This window comes from Pongo abelii, chromosome 20 (genome assembly GCF_028885655.2).
Source record: "Pongo abelii isolate AG06213 chromosome 20, NHGRI_mPonAbe1-v2.0_pri, whole genome shotgun sequence".
NCBI classification, from domain to species: Eukaryota; Metazoa; Chordata; class Mammalia; order Primates; family Hominidae; genus Pongo; species Pongo abelii.
Genome location: NC_072005.2, coordinates 494,236 through 514,950, shown reverse-complemented (window position 1 = coordinate 514,950; position 20,715 = coordinate 494,236). Strand labels below are relative to the sequence as shown.

The following is a 20,715-nucleotide window of genomic DNA, read 5'->3' as shown; positions in this document are numbered from 1 at the left end:
AAATCATGGCTGGGCGGAGAGCAGGTTTTAAGAATTTAGGATGGGGTGAGGGGAGGGGGGGAGGGATAGCTTTAGGAGATATACCTAATGCTAAATGACGAGTTAATGGGTGCAGCACACCAGCATGGCACATGTATACATATGTAACTAACCTGCACATTGTGCACATGTACCCTAAAACTTAAAGTATAATAATAATTAAAATAAAATAGAAAAGAATTTAGGATGAGGGCCGGGCTCAGTGGCTCACGCCCATAACCCCAGTAATTTGGGAGGCCGAGGCGGGCGGATCACCTGAGGTCAGGAGTTTGAGACCAGCCTGGCCAACATGGAGAAACCCCGTCTCTACTAAAAATACAAAAATTAGCCGGGCGTGGTGGTGGGCGCCTGTAATCCCAGCCACTCGGGAGGCTGAGGTGGGAGACTCGCTTGAACCCGGGAGGCGGAGCTTGCAGTGAGCTGAGATGGCGCCATTGCACTCCAGCCTGGGCGACAGAGAGAGACTCCGTCTCAAAAAAAAACAAAAAACAAAAACAAACAAAAAAACAAATTTAGGATGAGACAGGGAGGGAGGAAAGCAAAAATCATGGAAAAGGAGAGAGGTCAGGAGGGACAGAAACAGGGAGATAGACGTGGAGAGAGAGGCCTGAACACCAGAGACAGACAGACAGAGAGGAGAGATAAAGGGCTGGGGACCTGGTGTTGGGTCTGGAGGGTAGATCGTGGCCTCTGATCTAGTGTTGGGGGTGGATGTCACTTCCTGCAACGAAGCAGGCAGTTCTTCTCGAACCCAGCACCCAGGGGCAGTGAGGGGTGTTACGGGGTCAGGGGACACCCTGCCGAGCCTCTGAGAACTGGGGCTGCTGTGGGACCATCTCGCTGGCAGGACAATGGGTAGGGTGAGGACAACTGGGATGATGTGGGAATAATGCACCCCTTGGTGACACGGTGTCTGGCAACAGGCCACAGCCAGGGCCTGGGACATTGGAGACGGGGACCCCAGCCACACGCAGAGCCTTGCCCTTTGGTCTTGGCAGGGGGCTTGTGCAGGGCACAACCTGTGCAACAGTCCTGGGCGGCCCTGAGCAGAGGTGACTGAAGGGTCACAGAGAAGGGGGATGTCGAGATCCTCTGTGGTGGGCAGAACAACGGCTCCAAAGACATCCCCATCCTAATCCCCGGGACCTGTGGCTATGTCACCTCTCATGGCAGAAGCACCTGCAGATGGGACTGAGTGATGGACCGTGAGACAGGAGAACATCCTGGGTGACCTGGAGGCCCAGGGTCCTCACAGGGCCCTCACGAGAGGAGGCAGGAAGGTGAGCCTGAGAGAGATGGGGAGAGGTTGCTTTTTTTTTGTGAGACAGAGTCTCACTCTGTCGCCCAGGCTGGAGTGCAGTGGCACCATCTTGGCTAACTGCAACCTCTGCCTCCTGGGTTGGAGCAATTCTCCTCCCTCAGCCTCTGGAGTAGCTGGGATTACAGGTGTGCACCACCATGTCCGGCTAATTTTTGTATTTTTAGTAGAGATGGGGTTTGGCCATGTTGGCCAGGCTGGTCTTGAACTCCTGACCTCAGGGGATCCACCCACCTCGGCCTCCCAGAATACTGGGATTACAGGCCTGAGCCACAGTGCCTGGCCTTTTGTTTTGTTTTGTTTTTGAGATGGAGTTTTGCTCTTGTTGCCCAGCCTGGAGTGCAATAGCACGATCTTGGCTCACTGCAATCTCCACCTCCCCAGTTCAAGTGATTCTCCTGCCTCAGCCTCCCAAGTAGCTGGGATTACTGGCATGTGCCACCACGCCCAGCTAATTTTTTGTATTTTTAGTAGAGATGGGCTTTCACCATGTTGGTCAAGCTGGTCTCGAACTCCTGACCTCAGCTGATCCGCCTGCCTTGGCCTCCCAAAGTGTTGGGATTACAGGCGTGAGCCACCGTGCCCAACCATGTCTGCTGTTTTAAGTCATTAAGTGAGTGGTGATTTGCTGTAGTAGCCAGTGGAGGCTCACACATCCTCAGAGCACAGGGACAGAGGACAGAACACAGGGCATCAGGGGAAGATGGGGTGGTAGACGGTGGAGAAACTGATGGGACTCACCCAGGGGTGTGCGTGAGGCCCTCCCTTCCTGCAGGCCCCACATTCGGTTGTTGGGGCTGGAATAGAATTGCCCTGACATGAAAGAAGTCACCAACTATGGCCACTGAGGCTCCCTCTATGGGCACATAACCTGCCTCCTCCATCAGACTGGGGTCTCCCTGAGGGCAGATGCCTCCTCCTCTAGACTGGGGTCTCCCTGAGGGTAGATGCCTCCTCCATCAGACTTGGGTCTCCCTGAGGGCAGATGCCTCCTCCATCAGACTGTAGCCTCTTTATGGGTAGATGCCTCCTCTCCATCACGCTGGAGTCTCCCTGAGGGTAGACGCCTCCTCCATCAGACAGGGTCTCCCTGAGGGCAGATGCCTCCTCCATCAGACTGGGGTCTCCCTGAGGGCAGATGCCTCTTCCGTCAGACTGTGGCCTCTTTGTGGGTAGATGCCTCCGCCATCAGATTGGGGTATCCCTGAGGGTAGATGCCTCCTCCATCAGACAGGGTTTCCCTGAGGGCAGATGCCTCCTCCATCAGACTGGGGTCTCCCTGAGGGCAGATGCCTCCTCCATCAGACTGGGGTCTCCCTGAGGGCACATGCGTCCTCCATCAGAATGGGTTCTCCCTGAGGGCAGATGCCTCCTCTGTCAGACTGGGTTCTCCCTGAGGGCAGATGCCTCCTCTGTCAGACTGTGGCCTCTTTGTGGGTAGATGCCTCCTCCATCAGACTGGGTTCTCCCTGAGGGCAGATGCCTCTTCTGTCAGACTGGGTTCTCCCTTAGGGCAGATGCCTCCTCTGTCAGACTGGGTTCTCCCTGAGGGCAGATGCCTCCTCTGTCAGACTGTGTTCTCCCTGAGGGCAGATGCCTCCTCTGTCAGACGGGGTCTACCTGAGGGTAGATGCCTCCTCCATCAGACTGTAGCCTCTCTGTGGGTAGATGCCTCCTCCATCAGACTGGGGTCTCCCTGAAGACAGGGGCTCTCCCTCCTCCCTCAGTCTCTGCTCTGCCCAGACGTAGCCCCTTGGCCCCCTTCCCCGGCCTCCCCAGGGCCCCCACAGCCCCCACTGCCCAGCTATTTTGGTTCCACATCTGCCTGCCTGGGCCCGGCGTGGGTCGCCTTAAAGATGGATTCTTAAAATAGTCACTGCGCAGTTTTCCCTGCGGCAGCGCAGCGGACACTGAGCAGCCAAGGAGGAGACGCTGGCCTGGGTGTAATTAACACCCGCTGCTCCCAGCAGGGTTGGGGGAGCCTGGGGGCCGAGTCCTGCTTTGGGGGGTGTCTGAGGACACGCCCCTGCCATCAGGCACTGAATCCGAAGTCAATGGTGCCCATGTGCTGAGAGCTTTACGTAAATTAGCTCCTCCTACTGCCTGGGAGCCTGGTCCTATCGTTATCCCTGTGTGTCAGAGGGAAACTGAGGCATGGGGCAGTGAGAGGACCCCCACCCAAGGCCACACAGCAGGCAGCAGAGCTGGGACTTGGGTCCAGCGCCCACGCCTCTGACCAGTAGACTCTGGCTTCCCTGGATGTGAGCCTGGTATACATGTGGAGCCGAATTAATGACCCTCCAGCCTCCTCTGAGATCAGAGCGGTGAGGGATTCAGCAAATGCTTAATAAGCACCCTGGGTACTGCGAGGGACGTGGTGAGCCGGGCTGGTGAGGTTGGGCCCCGGGCCTGGTGTTGCTAAGGTTGCCTCTCCATGATCAATTGTCAGTCACTCAACAAGCATCAGTTAAGCACCTACTGCATGCGGACGCTGGGAACCCCCCATGGGAACCTGACAGCCCCACAGGCTCACAGCCTAGCGGGGTGGAACCTAACGTCGCCAAGAAAATGAAACAGACAGGGGAGGCCCGGGGGCTTTGTCTGGACCAGGCAGGGGCCGAGGCAGGCAGCTCACTCCAGGTTTATTTCATGGCAGTTTGGGGCTGTGGGACAAAGACCCCCCTCCAGCTCCTAAACTGGGCCCTTTTTCTCCCAGGTGAAGGGGACCATCCTCATAGGATCCTATCGATGTGAGAGCTTTGTGCCCACCAGGTGTGGCTGGGTGCACCAAGGTAAAGGGTTTGAGGGCTGCACAGGGACCCCCAGCACTGGGAGTTTGGCCTCCTCCCTCAGACTGGATGGTTTCCCAGGGTTGGAAAGGGGCAGGTGTCCCCTCTCAGCTTGGGACTTCTCAGAGGGAGGAGCTGAGCGTCTCCTCCCTCAGACCCGCAGCTCCTCAAGGTGCTGTGATCTGTGCCTCCCTCTTTGACTGGTCCCTCCGTCCCCAGACTAGTGGAAACGAATTACACCTGAAAGTGGAGGAGCGGGTCTCCTTCTTTCTCAGACCTAGAGCATTTGGCAAAGTCTTAGAAGCAGAAAGAATCAGCAGGGGTCCCATTTCATCCCCAAAAGCTTTAGACCCCAAAGGCAGAAACATTTCTAAAGGAAGATAGAAACGGAAACGAAAAACCCAACAGTCTCAAATGCGCCCATGGCGGGACTGTTGGCAGATGAGCTGTGGTTCTTGGATCCTGGATCTAGGACCCATTTCCTAGGGTGGGGGCTTGGCGATGGTCTTGGCAGTTCCCACGAGGGTCAGGGCAGGGCAGGGGGTGGGCGCCCCATCCCGAGGCTCAGTCATCCTCCTCACTGGCATAGATGCGGGATTCCCAGCGCTCTGCCATGGTGTTCTTGTGACGGGTCACCCGTATGGCTTCCAGGACCTGCAAAAAGGAAGCATGAATTCCCCAGATCCAGGTCCTAGCCACACCCCCAAGATGTCTCCTCCAACTGCCAATTCATTAGAGAGGCCTAGAACAGGGGTAAAGTAGGATCCCCTCCTCTGTTTCAGACCCTCTACTCCTGGTAATATGACCAAAGAATATGCTAACTCATGCTGAGCTCCAGGGCAGGAAAAATGACTGTATTTGGCCTTTTTTTTCTTTTTCTTTTTTTTTTTTTGAGATGAAGTCTCATTCTGTCGTCCAGGCTGGAGTGCAGTGGCGCAATCTTGGCTCACTGCAAGCTCCACCTCCTGGGTTCACACCATTCTCCTGCCTCAGCCTCCCGAGTAGCTGGGACTACAGGTGCCCGCCACTGTGCTCGGCTAATTTTTTTTGTATTTTTAATAGAGACGGGGTTTCACTGTGGTCTCGATCTCCTGACCTCGTGATCTGCGCCTCGGCCTCCCAAAGTGCTGAGATTACAGGCGTGAGCCACTGCGCCCGGCCAACGTATTTGGCATTTTGGATTCAGCTCAAAGAGGGGTCAGGCATGGTGGCTCATGCCTATAATCCCAGAAATTTGGTGTGCTGAGGTGGAAGGATCCCTTGAATGCAGGAAATTCGAGACCAGCCTGGGCAACCTAGTGAGACTCTGTCTGTACAAAAAAAAAATAAATAAAAATAAACTATCTGGGTGTAGTGGCACATTCCTATGTTCCTACTTGGGAGGCTGAGGTGGGAGGATTGCTTGAGCCCAAGAGGTCAAGGCTGCAGTGAGCTGGGACCACATCATAGCACTCCAGCCTGGGTGACAGAGTGAGAGCCTGTCTCAAAAAAATAAAAATAAAAAAAAAAGAAAGAAAAAGAAAAAGGAGGGCCACACACCTGTGCCATAAACCGACTGAGGGGGCTTGGCTTGAATAGTCTCAGATGCATCCCTTCCTCAAAGAAAGTGCCTTTGGCTGGGCGCGGTGGCTCACACCTGTAATCCCAGCACTTTGGGAGGTGGAGGCGGGAGGATCACCTGAGGTCAGGAGTTCGAGACCATCCTGGCCAACATGGTGAAACCCCGTCTCTGCTAAAAATACAAAAATTAGCCGAGTGTGGTGGTGGGTGCCTGTAATCCCAGCAACTTGGGAGGCTGAGGCAGGAGAATCGCTTGAACCTGAGAGGTAGAAGTTGCAGTGAGCCGAAGTCACGTCACTGCATTCCAGCCTGCGCGACAGAGCAAGACTGCATCCTCCCCTGCAAAAAACATTGCCTTGGCTGGGCGCGGTGGTTCGCACCTGTAATCCCAGCACTTTGGGAGGCCGAGGCGGGTGGATCACGAGGTCAGGAGATCGAGACCATCCTGGCTAACATGGTGAAACCCCGTCTCTACTAAAAATACAAAAAAAATTAGCCGGGCGTGGTGGCGGGTGCCTTTAGTCCCAGCTACTCAGGAGGCTGAGACAGGAGAATGGCATGAACCCAGGAGGCAGAGCTTGCAGTGAGCCGGGATCACATCACTGCATTCCAGCCTGGGCGACACAGCGAGACTCTGTCTCAAAAACAAAAACAAACAAACAAACAAAAAAACATTGCCTTTGTTTGGGGTCTAACCTCACAAACCTTCACCACGTGGTGGAGAGGTGGCACGTGAACCCTCTTCTCCTAATCCATGTCCATGGCAGACATCACAAGCAGATCACAGCAAAATCCACCTTGAGTAGACACTACCAATTGAGAAGACACCCAATACGATCCTCACACCTGGAGGAAGGGGCTTCCATTGGTCCCTGTGTGCAGGGGCACAGATGTTGGGGGGAAAGACTTGAGTCTTCGTGCCCAGGAGCATACTCACCTCTGAGTTGATACCGTCCGAGGGGTTGATGCCAGCATACTGCAAAAAAGGAATACAAGTCAGCAGGCCTTTCTGCCCTGCCTGGTGCAGAGTCTGCCCAGAGCTCCCACACAGCCCTCTCTGTCACCATTTGGGGAAGAGTGGAAGGCATCCCCTGCCCTGAGTGTTCTCAACATGTGTCCCACGATCACCCAGACTCACAGCCATCCCCCTTGCTGTTCCTCATGCTGTTCCCCTCAGTGCAGCCTCTGTCCAACATTCATGATTTATTTTATTTATTTATTTATTTATTTATTTATTTTATTTATATATATTGGGTCTGAGTCTTGCTCTATCACCCAGGCTGGAGTGCGGTGGTGCGATCTCGGTTCACTGCAACCTCCACCTCCTGGATGGAGCCTCCCTGGTAGCCTCCCTTTAGCCAGGAGTGGTGGCACGCACCTGTAATTCCAGCTACACGGGAGGCCGAGGCAGGAGAATCACTCGAACCCAGGAGGCAGAGGTTGCAGTGAGCCAAGATCATGCCACTGCACTCCAGCCTGGGTGACAGAGTGAGACTCCATCTCAAAAAAAAATTAAAAAGGACATAATATTCCTCATGGCATTAAATATTCCTCGTGTCATTAAAAGTGATGTGAGGAATATTTCATATTGACAAAAGGAGCTCTCATCCAAGAGGATAAACATATATGAACAATTACGTGTCTAACAACAAGGCATCGAAATTCATAAAGCAAAACCCCTAAGGCAAAGCTCTGTGGCCTGTAGGTCCTGGAGTCAAGCCTGGGTTCATGAGCTCCCTAACCCTGGGCATGTGAGACACCAGGGCGCTAAAGGTGTGGTTCATTGGAAGCCACCAGCCAGCGTATGACAGACACATCCCTCCCTCTCTCCCTCCCTCCCTTCCTTCCTCACTTTGTTCCTTCCTTCCCTCCATCCCTCCCTCCCTCCTGCCTTCTCTCTCTGTCTCTTTCTTAGAAGTAAATATCTGTGGCCAGGTGCAGTGGGCTCACGCCTGTAATCCCAGCACTTTGGGAGGCCCAAGTGGGCAGGTCACTTGAGGTCGGTTCGAGACCAGCCTGGCTAACATGGTGAAACCACGTCTCTACTAAAAATACAAAAAAATTAGCCAAGTGTGGTGATGCATGCCTGTAATCCCAGCTACTTGGGAGGCTGAGGCAGGAGAATTACTTCAACCCGGGAGGCGGAGTTTGCAGTGAGCCAAGATCGTGCCACTGCCCTCCAGCCTGGGCAACAGAGTGAGACTCTGTCTCAAAAAAAAAAAAAAAAAAAAGAAACTAATGCTGGTAACAATGACAAATTGCCACTGTCCTCCTCCTCCAAGCAGAGTTGGTCCTTTGGTCTTTGATCCTGGAGATGACCTCCTGATGGGGACAAAGACCCCAGCTTATATGGTGTCTCTGAGCAGAAGCCCAGAGACACGAGGACACCCAGCTTATCATCTTTTACCTGACATCTGCAGGAGACTGAGGCACGGCCAGGGGTGGGGGCAGTGAGGGAGACAGTGCTTGAACCCAGGTCAGGCTTGAGTCCTGCTCGAACCTCCTGTGGCCCTAATAGGGGCTGTCTGACCTCAGCCTGGCCTCTGCAGAGATGGGTTCCAGACTCACCCATTGCTCCTTCTTTCTCTGCCCGGGAGGAGCACTGTCCACCGGATCTTCCACTGTCCACGCCAGGCTTGAATGCAGGCGGATGGGGCTGAAGAAGGGAGACTCAGACACTGAGTAACTGCCCGTGATGCCTGTAGGGGGGCAGGGACGGCAGAACATTAGAACATTTGTCAGACCTCTGCTCAGGAGACAGGGTCTCTAGCCAGCAGCTAAGGAGACAGGTGTATGGACAGACAGAACAGATGACTATCCAGGTAACTGACAGATTGACCAAAGTAGCCAGTCAGGAGAAACTGGACACACAGATGGGCCGACACGCAAGGTGAAGAACATTAAAAGTGGCCAGGCGCGGTGGCTCACGCCTGTAATCCCAGCACTTTGGGAGGCCGAGGTGGGCGGATCACGAGGTCAGGAGATCGAGACCATCCTGGCTAACATGGTGAAACCCCGTCTCTACTAAAAATACAAAAAATTAGCTGGGCGTGGTGGCAGGCGCCTGTAGTCCCAGCTACTCGGGAGGCTGAGGCGGGAGACTGGCGTGAAGCCGGGAGGCGGAGCCTGCAGTCAGCTGAGATCGCGCCACTGCACTCCAGCTTGGGCAACAAACAGATCAAGACTCCGTCTCAAAAAAAAAAAAACATTAAAAGTGACACAAGGAATATTTCACATTGTCAAAAAGGTGCAATTGTCCAAGAGGATAAACATACATGAACAGGCCAGGCACGGTGGCTCATGCTTGTAATCCCGGCACTTTGGGAGGCCAAGGCAGGGTGGATCGCCTGAGGCCAGGAGTTTGAGACCAGCCTGACCAACATGATGAAACGTGTCTCTACTAAAAATACAAAAATTAGCCGGGAGTGGTGGCAGGCGCCTGTAATCCCAGCTACTCAGGAGGCTGAGGCAGGGGAATCACTTGAACCCGGGAGGTAGAGGTTGCAGTGAGCCGAGATCGCACCACTGCACTCCAGCCTGGGCGACAGAGCGAGACTCCATCTCAAAAAAAACCGAAAAACAAAACAAAACAAAACACACAAAACATATATGAACATTTATGCGCCTAACAACAAGGCATCCAAGTCCATAAAGCAAAAGCCCTAAGGTAAAGTTGACACTTATCTCCAAAATCTACATTTTTAATAGACAGGCAGACAAACCAGCAGACTGAGGGGATGAACAGTCAGGAGGCAATGTCTCCCCAACCCCAGCCCTTCGACAGCCTCAAACTCCACCTCCCCACCCTCCCCTGCTCCAACCTCTGAGACCCTGAGCCAAGCAGCCACTCCCTGGAGCCCCTTCTCACCGGATGCCTGGGAGGAGCTCCTGGAGTTCTGGTCACAGCTCTCATCTGGTGTTGGGGAGAAGACCTCTGGGAAGAGAGCATTCCTCCGCTCCTCTGCCACCTCTCGCTCCCGGCGCAGGACACTCTCCCTCTCCCTCTCCAGCAGATCAGACGACTGGGACTTCTGCAGCCTCAGTGCCGGGGCCCCGGCCACCTCCCAGCCCCAGACGTGGGGGACTTGGGCCTGCTGGGGCTCGTCTGGGGCCCTGAACTGCAGAGGACGCAGGCGGAAGTACTCCCACCGCACGACACCCCTGTTGGCTTGCGGGGATCCCCGAGGGAGCTTCCACGGTTCTTGCTTTGTGCTCATGGGTTTTCCAGAGGATTCTGAGAGATGCCTCGGGGACATCGTGGCCTTTGGTGAAGTCGCAGCCTCGGTGTCCACTGTGGAGAGACCGCTGGGCTTGCTGAATGCTCCGAAGGCTGAGGGTTCTAGCTGGGGGGTCCCGGGGCTCAGGTACGGCTGGTAGGCATCAGGTGGGATGCGGTTCACCTTCCTCACTTCTGGAGCTGGGTCGGCTGCACGGGCATCTGGGGCCGGGCTGAGGATGGAGTCCGGGCTGAGGATGGAGTCCGAGCTGAGGGCTCTCCGGAGTCCGGGCTGGGGATCCTCCGAGACCCAGTCAGGTGTGGACGCCCGGCCCACATGCAGGCCCTCCCGCCGGTGGTCTTCCTCGCGCTGTGTCTCCTGTACCATGTCCCGCTGCACATAGAGGGACGGGCGCCCTCTCTCCCGCCGTGGGGCTGTGATCAGGCTCACCTTGGTCAGCAGGGGCCTGCTGGGGATTTCCACCAGCTCCTGGTGGTCGGCTGCCCGCCGAAGCCCCCTCTGCTCTCGCAGGTCTGCCTCACGCTCCTGAGCCAGACGGATCTCCCGCTCGATGGGCGTCTCCTTGGGAGTCCCCGGGGACTCCACTGGGGCCAGGGAGCCAGGGTCATCCGCAACTTGGACACTGGCCCAGGCGGGCACGGCACGCACCTTGTTCTCTTCCCTGAACACCCCCTTCCCCTGGGGCTTGGTGGGAACTACGTGCCCATTGACCAGGTGGGGCTTGTTGAAGGCTTTGGGGGCCTGGCTGACCCCTGGGGATGGGCCTGCTGGGGTCCCCCTGGCCGGGGAGCTATGAGGGACCTCCTTGTTCGCCTGCTCCAGACTCAGGAACTGCTGTCTCGCTGCCAGGAAGTCAATCTGCTCCCTGTCAACCACGTTCTCCTCCAGGGGCGTGGACCGAGGTGGGCCGGGGGTCCTGGGGTCTCCGTGGTCAGGAGCGGCCTGGAGCGTGGCCACGGTGCCGCTCTTCCTGACTGCCTGGCCCTGGATGATGGCCCAGCGCTCCCGCTCCAGGTCACACAGCCCCCTGGGGACAGCGTCCCCAGCATCCAGGCGGTAGGTCTTCATCTCCTCGTCCTCCCCGTCCTCCGGGTGGACTGCCCATGTTGGACGTCCCTGGTGGGCATCCCTGGCGCCCAGGCGGTAAACCTTCAAACCCTCATCCTCCCCGGTCTCCAAGTGGAGCCCCCGTGGGGACGGCTGGCCGGGGTAGGCGCGCACGCTGTAGGATACCCCCTGCCTCAGCACGCCCTGCTGGGCCTTGTAGTCAGTGGGCCATGTCTGCGGCTCATCCTGGCCCCAGCCGCTGGCCTCGGGGCCCGTGCACACCAGATGGTACGTGTAGCTGGTGTCTCCATCCAGCACCAGGCCGGTGCCACGGTGTGCCTGCGGGATGCCCAGGATGGGGTATCTGGTCACGCGGTCCATCTCTTCCGGGGTCTTGGCCTCAACCTTCCTCCCGTGGGGTGGAGACCTCTGGGCTCACTGAGGGAGGAGAAGGAAATGAGGGCCATCAAGTCAGAGCACCTACGGAGAGGAACAGCTTCCAGTCCCCCGAAGGGCAAAGTGTCCATCGAATGGCCTTTGTGATTGGTTTAGGGATGGGTAAGTGACACAGTCCAGCCAATCAGCGCATCCCATTCTCTAACCTCTGTGATTGGTCTAGGGTTGTGTGACAGCCCAGCCAATCAGGGCATCCCATTCTCTAACCTCTGTGATTGGTTTAGGGGTGCGTAAGTGACAGTCCAGCCAATCAGAGCATCCCATTCTCTAACCTCTGTGATTGGTTTAGGGGTGCGTAAGTGACAGTCCAGCCAGTCAGAGCATCCCATTCTCTAACCTCTGTGATTGGTTTAGGGGTGCTTAAGCGACACAGTCCAGCCACTCAGAGCAGCTCATTCTCTAACCTCTGTGATTGGTTTACGGGTACATAAGTGACAGTCCAGTCAGTCACAGCAGCCCATTCTCTAACCTCTGTGATTGGTTTGGGGTGCGTAAGTGACAATCCAGCCAGTCAGAGCATCCCGCTCTCTAAACTCTGTGATTGGTTTAGGGGTGGGTAAGTGACACAGTCCAGCCAGTCAGAGCAGCCCATTGTCTTATCTCTGTGATTGGCTAAGGGATGGGTAAGTAACTCAGCCTGGCCAATCAGAGCATCCCACCTTCTGGCCTCTGTGATTGGTTCAAGGATGAGAAAATGGCCCAGCCTGGCCAGTCAGAGTAGCCCATTCTCTGGCCTCTGTGATTGGTTCAGGGATGGGTAAGTGACTCATCCTGACCAATCAGAGCAGCCCACCCTCTGGCCTCTGTGATTGGTTCAAAGATGGGTAAGTAACCTAGTCCAGCCAGTGAGAGCATTTCACCCTTTGGCCTCTGTAATTGGTTCAGAGATTAGCATGTGACCCAGTCTAGCCAATGACATGAGACCCTGGGACTTTACAATTAATGCAGAAGATGGGACCCTCTTCCCGCTGGTCTTGTTAGGCTGATGGGATGAGACAGTGAATTGCTGGGGACGTAAGTGCCCCCAGTGGGTACAGCTTGCTTGACAGCAATCCCAACACCAGCAAAGCATCCTGAAAACGTTTAAGCTCCCTGATTCCAACTGCACCTGAATCTCCAAATGCCCCGTTACTACACCAACAAGTCGCATTATATGTATCTAACATTTGCAGCCCAATAAAATTAGGGTGCCCTGCCCACCTTATCTCCGAGACACACACCTGCCCTGTGGAGTCCAGCTCAGCCTTGATTTTTTTTTTTTTTTTTTTTGAGATGGAGTCTCACTCTGTTGCCCAGCCTGGAGTGCAGTGGCACGATCTTGGCTCACTGCAACCTCCACCTTCTGGGTTCAAGTGGTTCTCCTGCCTCAGCCTCCCGAGTAACTGGGACTAAAGGGGTGCGCCGCCACACCCGGCTAATTTTTGCATTTTTAGTAGAGACGGGGTTTCACCATGTTGGCCAGGCTGGTCTCGAACTCCTGACCTTGTGATCTGCCTGCCTCAGCCTCCTAAAGTGCCGGGATTACAGGCGTGAGCCACCGTGCCCAGCCTTTTTAAATTATTTATTATTTTATTTTGAGATAGAGTTTTGCTCTTGTTGCCCAGGCTGGAGTGCAATGGCGTGATCTCGGCTCACCGCAACTTCTGCCTTCCAGGTTCAAGTGAGTCTCCTACCTCAGCCTCCAGAGTAGCTGGGATTACAGGCGTCCGCCACCACACTTGGCTAATTTTTTTTTTTTTTTTTTTTTTTTTTTTTTTTTTTTAGTAGAGATGGGGTTTGGTCATGTTGGCCAGGCTGGTCTTGAACACCCGACCTCAGGTGATTCTCCTGCCTCGGCCTCCCAAAGTGCTGGGATTACAGGCGTGAGCCACTGCAGCCGCCCTTTTTTCATTTTTTGAGATGGAGTTTCGCTCTTGTTGCCCAGGCTAGAGTGCAATGGTGCAATCTCGGCTCACCGCAACCTCCGCCTCCCGGGTTCAAGCAATTCTTCTGCCTCAGCCTCCCGAGTAGCTGGGATTACAGGCATGCGCCACCACGCCCGGATAATTTTGTATTTTTAGTAGAAACAGGGTTTCTCTATGTTGGTCAGGCTGGTCTCAAACTCCCAACCTCAGGTGATCCACCCATCTGGGCCTCCCAAAGTGCTGGGATTACAGGCGTGAGCCACCATGCCGGGTCAATTTTTATTTTTATTTATTTATTCATTTTTGAGGTGGAGTCTCGCTGTGTCACCCAGGCTGGAGAGCAGTGGCACGATCTCAGCTCACTGCAACCCTCACCTCCCAGGTTCAACCGATTCTCCTACCTCAGCCTCCTGAGTAGCTGGGATTACAGGCGCCTGCCACCACCCCCAGCTAATCTTTGTATTTTGAGTAGAGATGGGGTTTCACCATGTTGGCCAGGCTGGTCTTGAACTGCTGACCTCAGGTGATCCACCCTCCTCGGCCTCCAAAAGTGCTGGGATTACAGGCGTGAACCATGGTCCCTGGCCTGATTTTTATTTATTTATTATTATTTTTAAAGACAGGGTCTCCCTCTGTTGCACAGGCTGGAGTGCAGTGGCACAATGTCGGCTCACTGCAACCTCTGCTTCCCAGGTTCAAGCAATTCTCATGCCTCAGCCTCCTGAGTAGCTGGAATTACAGGCGCCAACCTCCACGTCCGGCTAATTTTTTTGTATTTTTAGTAGAGACAAGGTCTCACCATGTTGGCCAGGCTGGTCTTGAACTCCTGACCTCAGGTGACCTGCCCGCCTTGGCCTCCCAAAGTGCTGGGATTACAGGCGTGAGCCGCCGCGACTGGCCTCAGCCTTGATCTTTGAAGCCTTCCTCAGCCACGCCAGATTTATCTGCGTCTCCTGTGCACCAACCCTTTCCACCCTGAGCTCACTCTGAGACTCCTGGTGCAGGATTTTTCCATTGGACAATTACAGATGGCCCCTTGCTGAGGGATGTCAAATGGAGAAACTGATGCCCAGAGAGAAGGACTGACAGCAACTCCAGTTTCCCGACTCCCACATCCTGGTTCTCCACTCTGCCCTGCCCCGCTGGACACCTTGTCCCATCTGAGACAACGTCCCCGCCTGGGCCTCGCCGCCATAAAGCCAGGATGCGCAAAGGAACACCGTGGACCTTGTCCCGCTGGGCCCAGGTGGGGCCGTGGAGCCTGCGGGTGACACCCTGACCCAGTGCCTTCGGGCTCTCGCCCTCTCTCAAGGGTCCAGGTTGCTGCTGGGCTCAGTTCCAGGAGACTTCCCAAAGGTCACACACCTGCTCGCACGCTTCTGTGGCTCCTGGCATCTGCAGGACACAGTTCTCACACCCTGCTCCTGGCCTTAGCACAAAACCCCAATTTCTGTGGGTACCTCCACCCCAAACCAGACCCTCTTCCTCCACCCCAAACCAGACCCTCCTCCTCCACCCCAAACCAGACCCTCCTCCTCCACCCCAAACCAGACCCTCCTCCTCCACCCCAAACCAGGCCCTCCTCCTCCACCCCAAACCAGGCCCTCCTCCTCCACCCCAAACCAGACCCTCCTCCTCCACCCCAAACCAGACCCTCCTCCTCCACCCCAAACCAGACCCTCCTCCTCCACCCCAAACCAGACCCTCCTCCTCCACCCCAAACCAGGCCCTCCTCCTCCACCCCAAACCAGGCCCTCCTCCTCCACCCCAAACCAGGCCCTCCTCCTCCACCCCAAACCAGGCCCTCCTCCTCCACCCCAAACCAGACCCTCCTCCTCCACCCCAAACCAGACCCTCCTCCTCCACCCCAAACCAGGCCCTCCTCCTCCACCCCAAACCAGGCCCTCCTCCTCCACCCCAAACCAGACCCTCCTCCTCCACCCCAAACCAGACCCTCTTCCTCCACCCCAAACCAGACCCTCTTCCTCCACCCCAAACCAGGCCCTCCTCTTCTACCCCAAACCAGGCCCTCTTCCTCCACCCCAAACCAGGCCCTCTTCCTCCACCCCAAACCAGGCCCTCTTCCTCCACCCCAAACCAGGCCCTCTTCCTCCACCCCAAACCAGGCCCTCTTCCTCCACCCCAAACCAGGCCCTTCTCCTCCACCTGCAGCTCTCTCTGTCTCCAGGCCACCTGTTTCTGCTTCTTCACGGCTTCCTCTGCTGAAGCCCACGGACACCTCCTCCAGGAAGTAACCCAGATTGCCCCTCCCCCAGAGCTGTCATCTGAACACCTCCTTCATGTCAGGCCTTGTACCCAGCACCCATCTTAGGCATCATCTTTTTGTTTTGAGACGGAGTCTCGCTGCGATGCCCAGGCTGGAGTGTGGTAGCGTGATCTCAGCTCACTGCAACCTCCACCTCCCAGGTTCAAGCAATTCTCCTGCCTCAGCCTCCTGAGTAGCTGGGATTACAGGCGCCCACCACCACGCCCAGCTAATTTTTTCTTTTTTTTGAGACGGAGTCTCACTCTGTCACCCAGGCTGGAGTGCAGTGGTGCGATCTTGGCTCACTGCAAGCTCCGCCTTCTGGGTTCACGCCATTCTCCTGCTTCAGCCTCCCGAGTAGCTGGGACTACAGGCGCCTGCCACCATGCCCGGCTAATTTTTTGTATTTTTAGTAGAGACAGGAGTTCACCGTATTAGCCAGGATGGTCTCGATCTCCTGATATCGTGATCCTCCCGGCTCAGCCTCCCAAAGTGTTGGGATTACAAGCGTGAACCACCCTGCCCGGCCAGGACACCCTGCTGATTTTTGTATTTTTAGTAGAGACAGGTTTCACCATATTGGCCAGGCTGGTCTTGAACTCCTGACTTCAGGTGATCCGCCTGCCTTGGCCTCCCAAAGTGCAGGGATTACAGGCATGAGCAACCATGTCCAGCAGGCATCATCTTTTATAGCTGAGGAAAGGAAGCCTCACCGGAAGACGCAGGGACCTCAAAAGCTTGAGCTTCTCCTGACTCCTAAAAAAAGCACTGTCGGCTGGGCACAGGGGCTCAGGCCTGTAATCCCAGCTACTTGGGAGGCTGAGGTGGGAGAATCACTTGAACCTGTGAGGTGGAGGTTGCAGTGAGCTGAGATTGTGCCATTGCACTCCAGCCTGGGTGACAGAGAAAGACCCTGTCTCAAAAGAAAAACAAACCAACCCCCAAAAAGCAGGACTGTCGCTCCCGGGCCCACCAAGGCTATTATTTAGATCTGCTGCCTTTACACCAACCAGCAGCATTTTTTTTTTTTTTTTTAAACAGACAGGGTCGGCTGGGCACAGTGGCTCACGTCTGTAATCCCAGCACTTTGGCGGATCACGAGGTCAGGAGATCGAGCCCATCCTGGCTAACACGGTGAAACCCCATCTCTACTAAAAATACAAAAAAATTAGCCGGGCGTGGTGGCGGGCGCCTGTAGTCCCAGCTACTCAGGAGGCTGAGGCAGGAGAATGCTGTGAACCCGGGAGGTGGAGCTTGCAGTGAGCCGAGATCGTGCCACTGCACTCCAGCCTGGGCAACAGAGACTCCGTCTCAAAAAAAAAAAAAAAAAAAAGAAAAAAAAAGAAAAACTCAGCCCCTCTCTGAACTGGAAAGTGGCATCAAACAGCATAAAGTGGAGAGATTGTGGGGAGCCGTGTTGAAACTACACGCAATGTGTCATGCAATCTTCTGCGCGTATCAAATGTCAGAAACTAAAATAGGGCAAACATTGAAAACCAGGCGGCACTGGTGAATAAATCCCACACAAACAGCTGAGCTTCCTCCCAAAGCGTGACGCACAGATGGCTCCCCTGACCTGAGGCCTCCTCCTCCGTGGACGCCGCCTGCCCAGCTCACGGAAGGCCTTGCCTTCTTCCACCCGAAACCGTCAGCCCAGGCCTCGCTCTCTCCTGCTGTGGCCACAGGTCAGCACCCTTCCTGCAGCCCAGAGTCTGGTATGCAGCAGGCGCCTCATAAATACTGACTGAGCAAACACCACTCATCCCAGCTGCTCAGACGTGGGGGTCGGGATCATTGCGGAATGCAGACCGGCCCCATTGTGCCTTCTGGCCCTGAAGGGCTGGGCAGGTCCACGCCCTGCACCCTGGAGCTCCCCAGAGAGGGCAGGTGTAGGAATGTTTGCTGAGTGAGTGGACAGACGTTTACACAGCGGGATTTATAACCCACATCAGACGTCAGCTCCGGGAGAAAGGGAGCTGTCCGCCCAGCCTCGAGCAGGTGCCGGGTCTCCCGGTGGGGTGGGGTGGGGATGAACGCATCCTCCTCTGTTCATTCTTCCCCAGTGACTCACTGAAGCCGGCGGGTGGGGCCCGGGGTCCGGCTCTTGGGTTCAAGGCCACTGGGCCCCCTCCCCTGCTGCCTGTACCTCAGTGCCCACCCCCCATCCCCCGCTTTTTTTTTTTGAGACGGAGTCTTGTTCTGTCACCCAGGCTGGAGTGCAGTAGCTCCATCTCCGTTCACTGCAACCTCTGCCTCCCAGGTTCACGCCATTCTCCTGCCTCAGCCTCCCGAGTAGCTGGGACTACAGGCGCCCGCCACCAGGCCCGGCCAATTTTTGTATTTTTAGTAAAGATGGGGTTTCACTGTGTCGGCCAGAAAAACCCCTGGATCCACGGCGGCTCTCATGGCCGGCATTCTTGGGCAGTGGCACTGCCCCTCGGGGGAAGAACCCCAAGACAGAAGATGGCCACTGCAAGGCCTGGCGGTGGCTAAGGACCTCAGCGTCCTGAGACTCTTCCTGCAACACCTTGGAACCGTTTTCAACTCTGGCTTTCGAGAGAGGGAGCTGAGACCCAGAGAGGAGAACCTGCTCATCTGAGGTCACACAGCGATGACACAGCAAGTGTCTGAAGCCAGTTTTCAGACTTTGCTCAAATCACCTCCTCCTACAGGAAGCCCCCGGGTTGCTCCTCCCAGCCCCACCCTGAACCCTGTTGATACCAGAATGAAACTGGGTTTATGGACCCTGGTGCCACACCTCCTTCCTCATCAGCCAGTTGGCTCCATCTGAGGGGCAAAGGTTCCCTTGTGGGGCCGCGACTCAGACAAGGAGGCCACGCAGCAGGGAGGGCCCGGTTCCTTTTTCCCATCCCTCAGGGTTGCAGTCACCCTTGAGTCATCTCAGCTCCTTGGGCTCCTGGGCGGAGCTCCACCGGCAGACGTTGGGCCGAGTCCCTGCTTGCCACCCGGGATCCCAGGCTACCACCTCGCCCCAACCCGAGGACCCAGGCCAAGTCCCCAGCTCCGGCCTGAGACTCCTTCCGCCTGCACTCAGCCACCCCTCCTCCGTGTCCCCAAACCAGCCCCCAGCCCCACGGAGGTGTTTACTGCCTAGAGCCTCCCAGTCAGGGGCCTGGGCCTGGTGGGACGGATAAGCATCTCTCCGGAAGCCTCTGGAATTCCCAGAACCATGGAGGGGCCCCTCTGGCCTCTGACCGTGGGGATGCCAACCCGGCCCCTCCCTTGGAGGGTTCTGAGATTTGGGGTTCAAAAGCCCCAGCAGAGTTCAGGGACAAAGGCCTCTGCTCTCCCAGTGGGTGTCCTTGAGGCCCCAGAGTACCTAGCGGAGGGCAGAGGGAAAGGCGCCTCAGGGAGGCTCCGAGGGTGATGGGGTGGGGCAGGGGGCCTCCCTGGATCCCAAGTGCCCCCAGGCAAGCAGACCCCACCCACAGACACCCGACGCCCCCACGCCAAATGTGGATCCAACCACCCCACGCAGGATCCCCGCCCGGCCCGGCCCGGCCCGGGGCGCCCCCAGCCTCACCCGCCAGCTCCTGGCTCCACAGCCTGCAGCCTCAGCTCTGGCTCCTCGATGGACACAGAGGCCTCCCAGCTCCGCCCTGCCCGCCAGGTTGCCAGGGGACAGAGGCCCCACCCAGGGGAGGCAGGTGTGCCCCCTCCCCCCAGCCCCACCTGGGATCAGGAAACAAAGTTCAGAGGAGGAGGGAGAAAGAGGATACCAGGCTGGGCAAGGGCGGGCACCGTGCCCGCTGCCGGCTGCCCCTCTGCCCCCAGGGCCTCCAGGCGGCCCCGAGGAGCCAGGACTCAGCCGAAACCTCCCTCGGCTGCCTGGCCCTCCCACCGCCTCTCAGCACTGCTCAGAGAGGGTCAGCAGGTGCCCAGGGCCACACAGCAGCTCAGCGTCCACAGTGGCCTGTGTCTCCTGGGGGGTCAGAGGGGCTGAGTCCCGATCCCGTCCGTGCCTTCTGGCCCAGCCCACCCCTTGGGGCGACCCCCCTAGACCACTCCCTTCTTGCATAAACCAGGTTTGGCAGACTCGGGGGGGTTCGGTGTGGCCTGGGTTCTGAACCCACCTGACCTCTCTTAGCCCTGTTTTCTCCTCCGGGACGTGGGGGAACATCACGCCCAGGCTCCCTCAGGGCTGCTGGGAGGAATTCCCCAGGCCCCATCCACATAAAAAAACCGTATGAGGGGGCCGGGCGCGGCGGTTCACGCCTGTAATCCCAGCACTTTGGGAGGCTGAGGCGGGCGGATCATCTGAGGTCAGGAGTTCGAGACCACCCTGGCCAACATGGAGAAACCCCGTCTCTACTAAAAACACAAAAATTAGCTGGGCGTGGTGGCACGCTATTATAATCCCAGCTACTCGGGAGGCTGGGGCAGAAGAATCGCTTGAACCCAGGAGGTGGAGGTTGCAGTGAGCCGAGATCACACCACTGCACTCCAGCCTGGGCGACAAGAGCAAAACTCCAACTCAAAAAAAAAAAAAAAAGAACTGCACGAGGCCATCAAAAGACCCAGGCCCCCCTGAGAGATGGGGACGCGACGCAGAGGCCCTCAGGCGCCCATGGTCCTCCTGGATTCTTGGTCAAGGCGCAGAGGCCTTGCTGGGACTGTGGGGAGCCCAGCATCTGTGGGGAAGTCGGGCCACTGGGCCTAGCGCCGTCTAAGAGGGTGGGGAACACAGCCGAGGGGGCGAGGACTTCAGTTCCCCAGACTGGGGCTCTGTCCTGACCTACCAGTTGGCTGCTTGTGGAGCTCCTCTGAACCTCAGTCTCTTCTTCGAGTAAAAAGGCCCCCAGCTCTGAATCCAGCAGGTCTGCTCAGGAGGGGGGTGCTTTTTTTGTGTTGTATTTTTTGAGACGGAGTCTCGCTCTTGTCACCCAGGCTGGAGTGCAGTGGCGCGATCTCGGCTCACAGCAACCTCCCCTGTTCAAGCAATTCTCCTGCCTCAGCGTCCTGAGTAGCTGGGATTACTGGCATGAGCCACCACGCCCAGCTAATTTTGTATTTTTAGTAGAGACAGGGTTTTGCCACATTAGCCAGGCTGGTCTCGAACTCCTGACCTCAGGTGATC

General features: G+C 56.5%; 1 protein-coding gene and 1 long non-coding RNA gene across 3 annotated transcripts; one reads left to right on the top strand and one right to left on the bottom strand.

The window, feature by feature from the left end:
* The first annotated feature begins 971 nt into the window (after positions 1-971).
* Positions 972-8,947, top strand: LOC129051718 (uncharacterized). Its single transcript, XR_008516153.2, has 3 exons — positions 972-1,319; positions 4,074-4,149; positions 7,992-8,947. It is a non-coding gene; the product is annotated as an uncharacterized LOC129051718 (long non-coding RNA).
* MISP (mitotic spindle positioning) lies at positions 3,983-19,200 on the bottom strand. Of its 2 annotated transcripts, none has more exon segments than NM_001132034.1 (5): positions 3,983-4,800; positions 6,644-6,682; positions 8,275-8,405; positions 9,575-11,429; positions 19,162-19,200. In NM_001132034.1, coding segments are annotated over 4 exon segments (2,058 nt in total). In that variant the 5' UTR covers positions 11,373-11,429; positions 19,162-19,200; the 3' UTR covers positions 3,983-4,710.
* Positions 19,201-20,715: the final 1,515 nt, after the last annotated feature.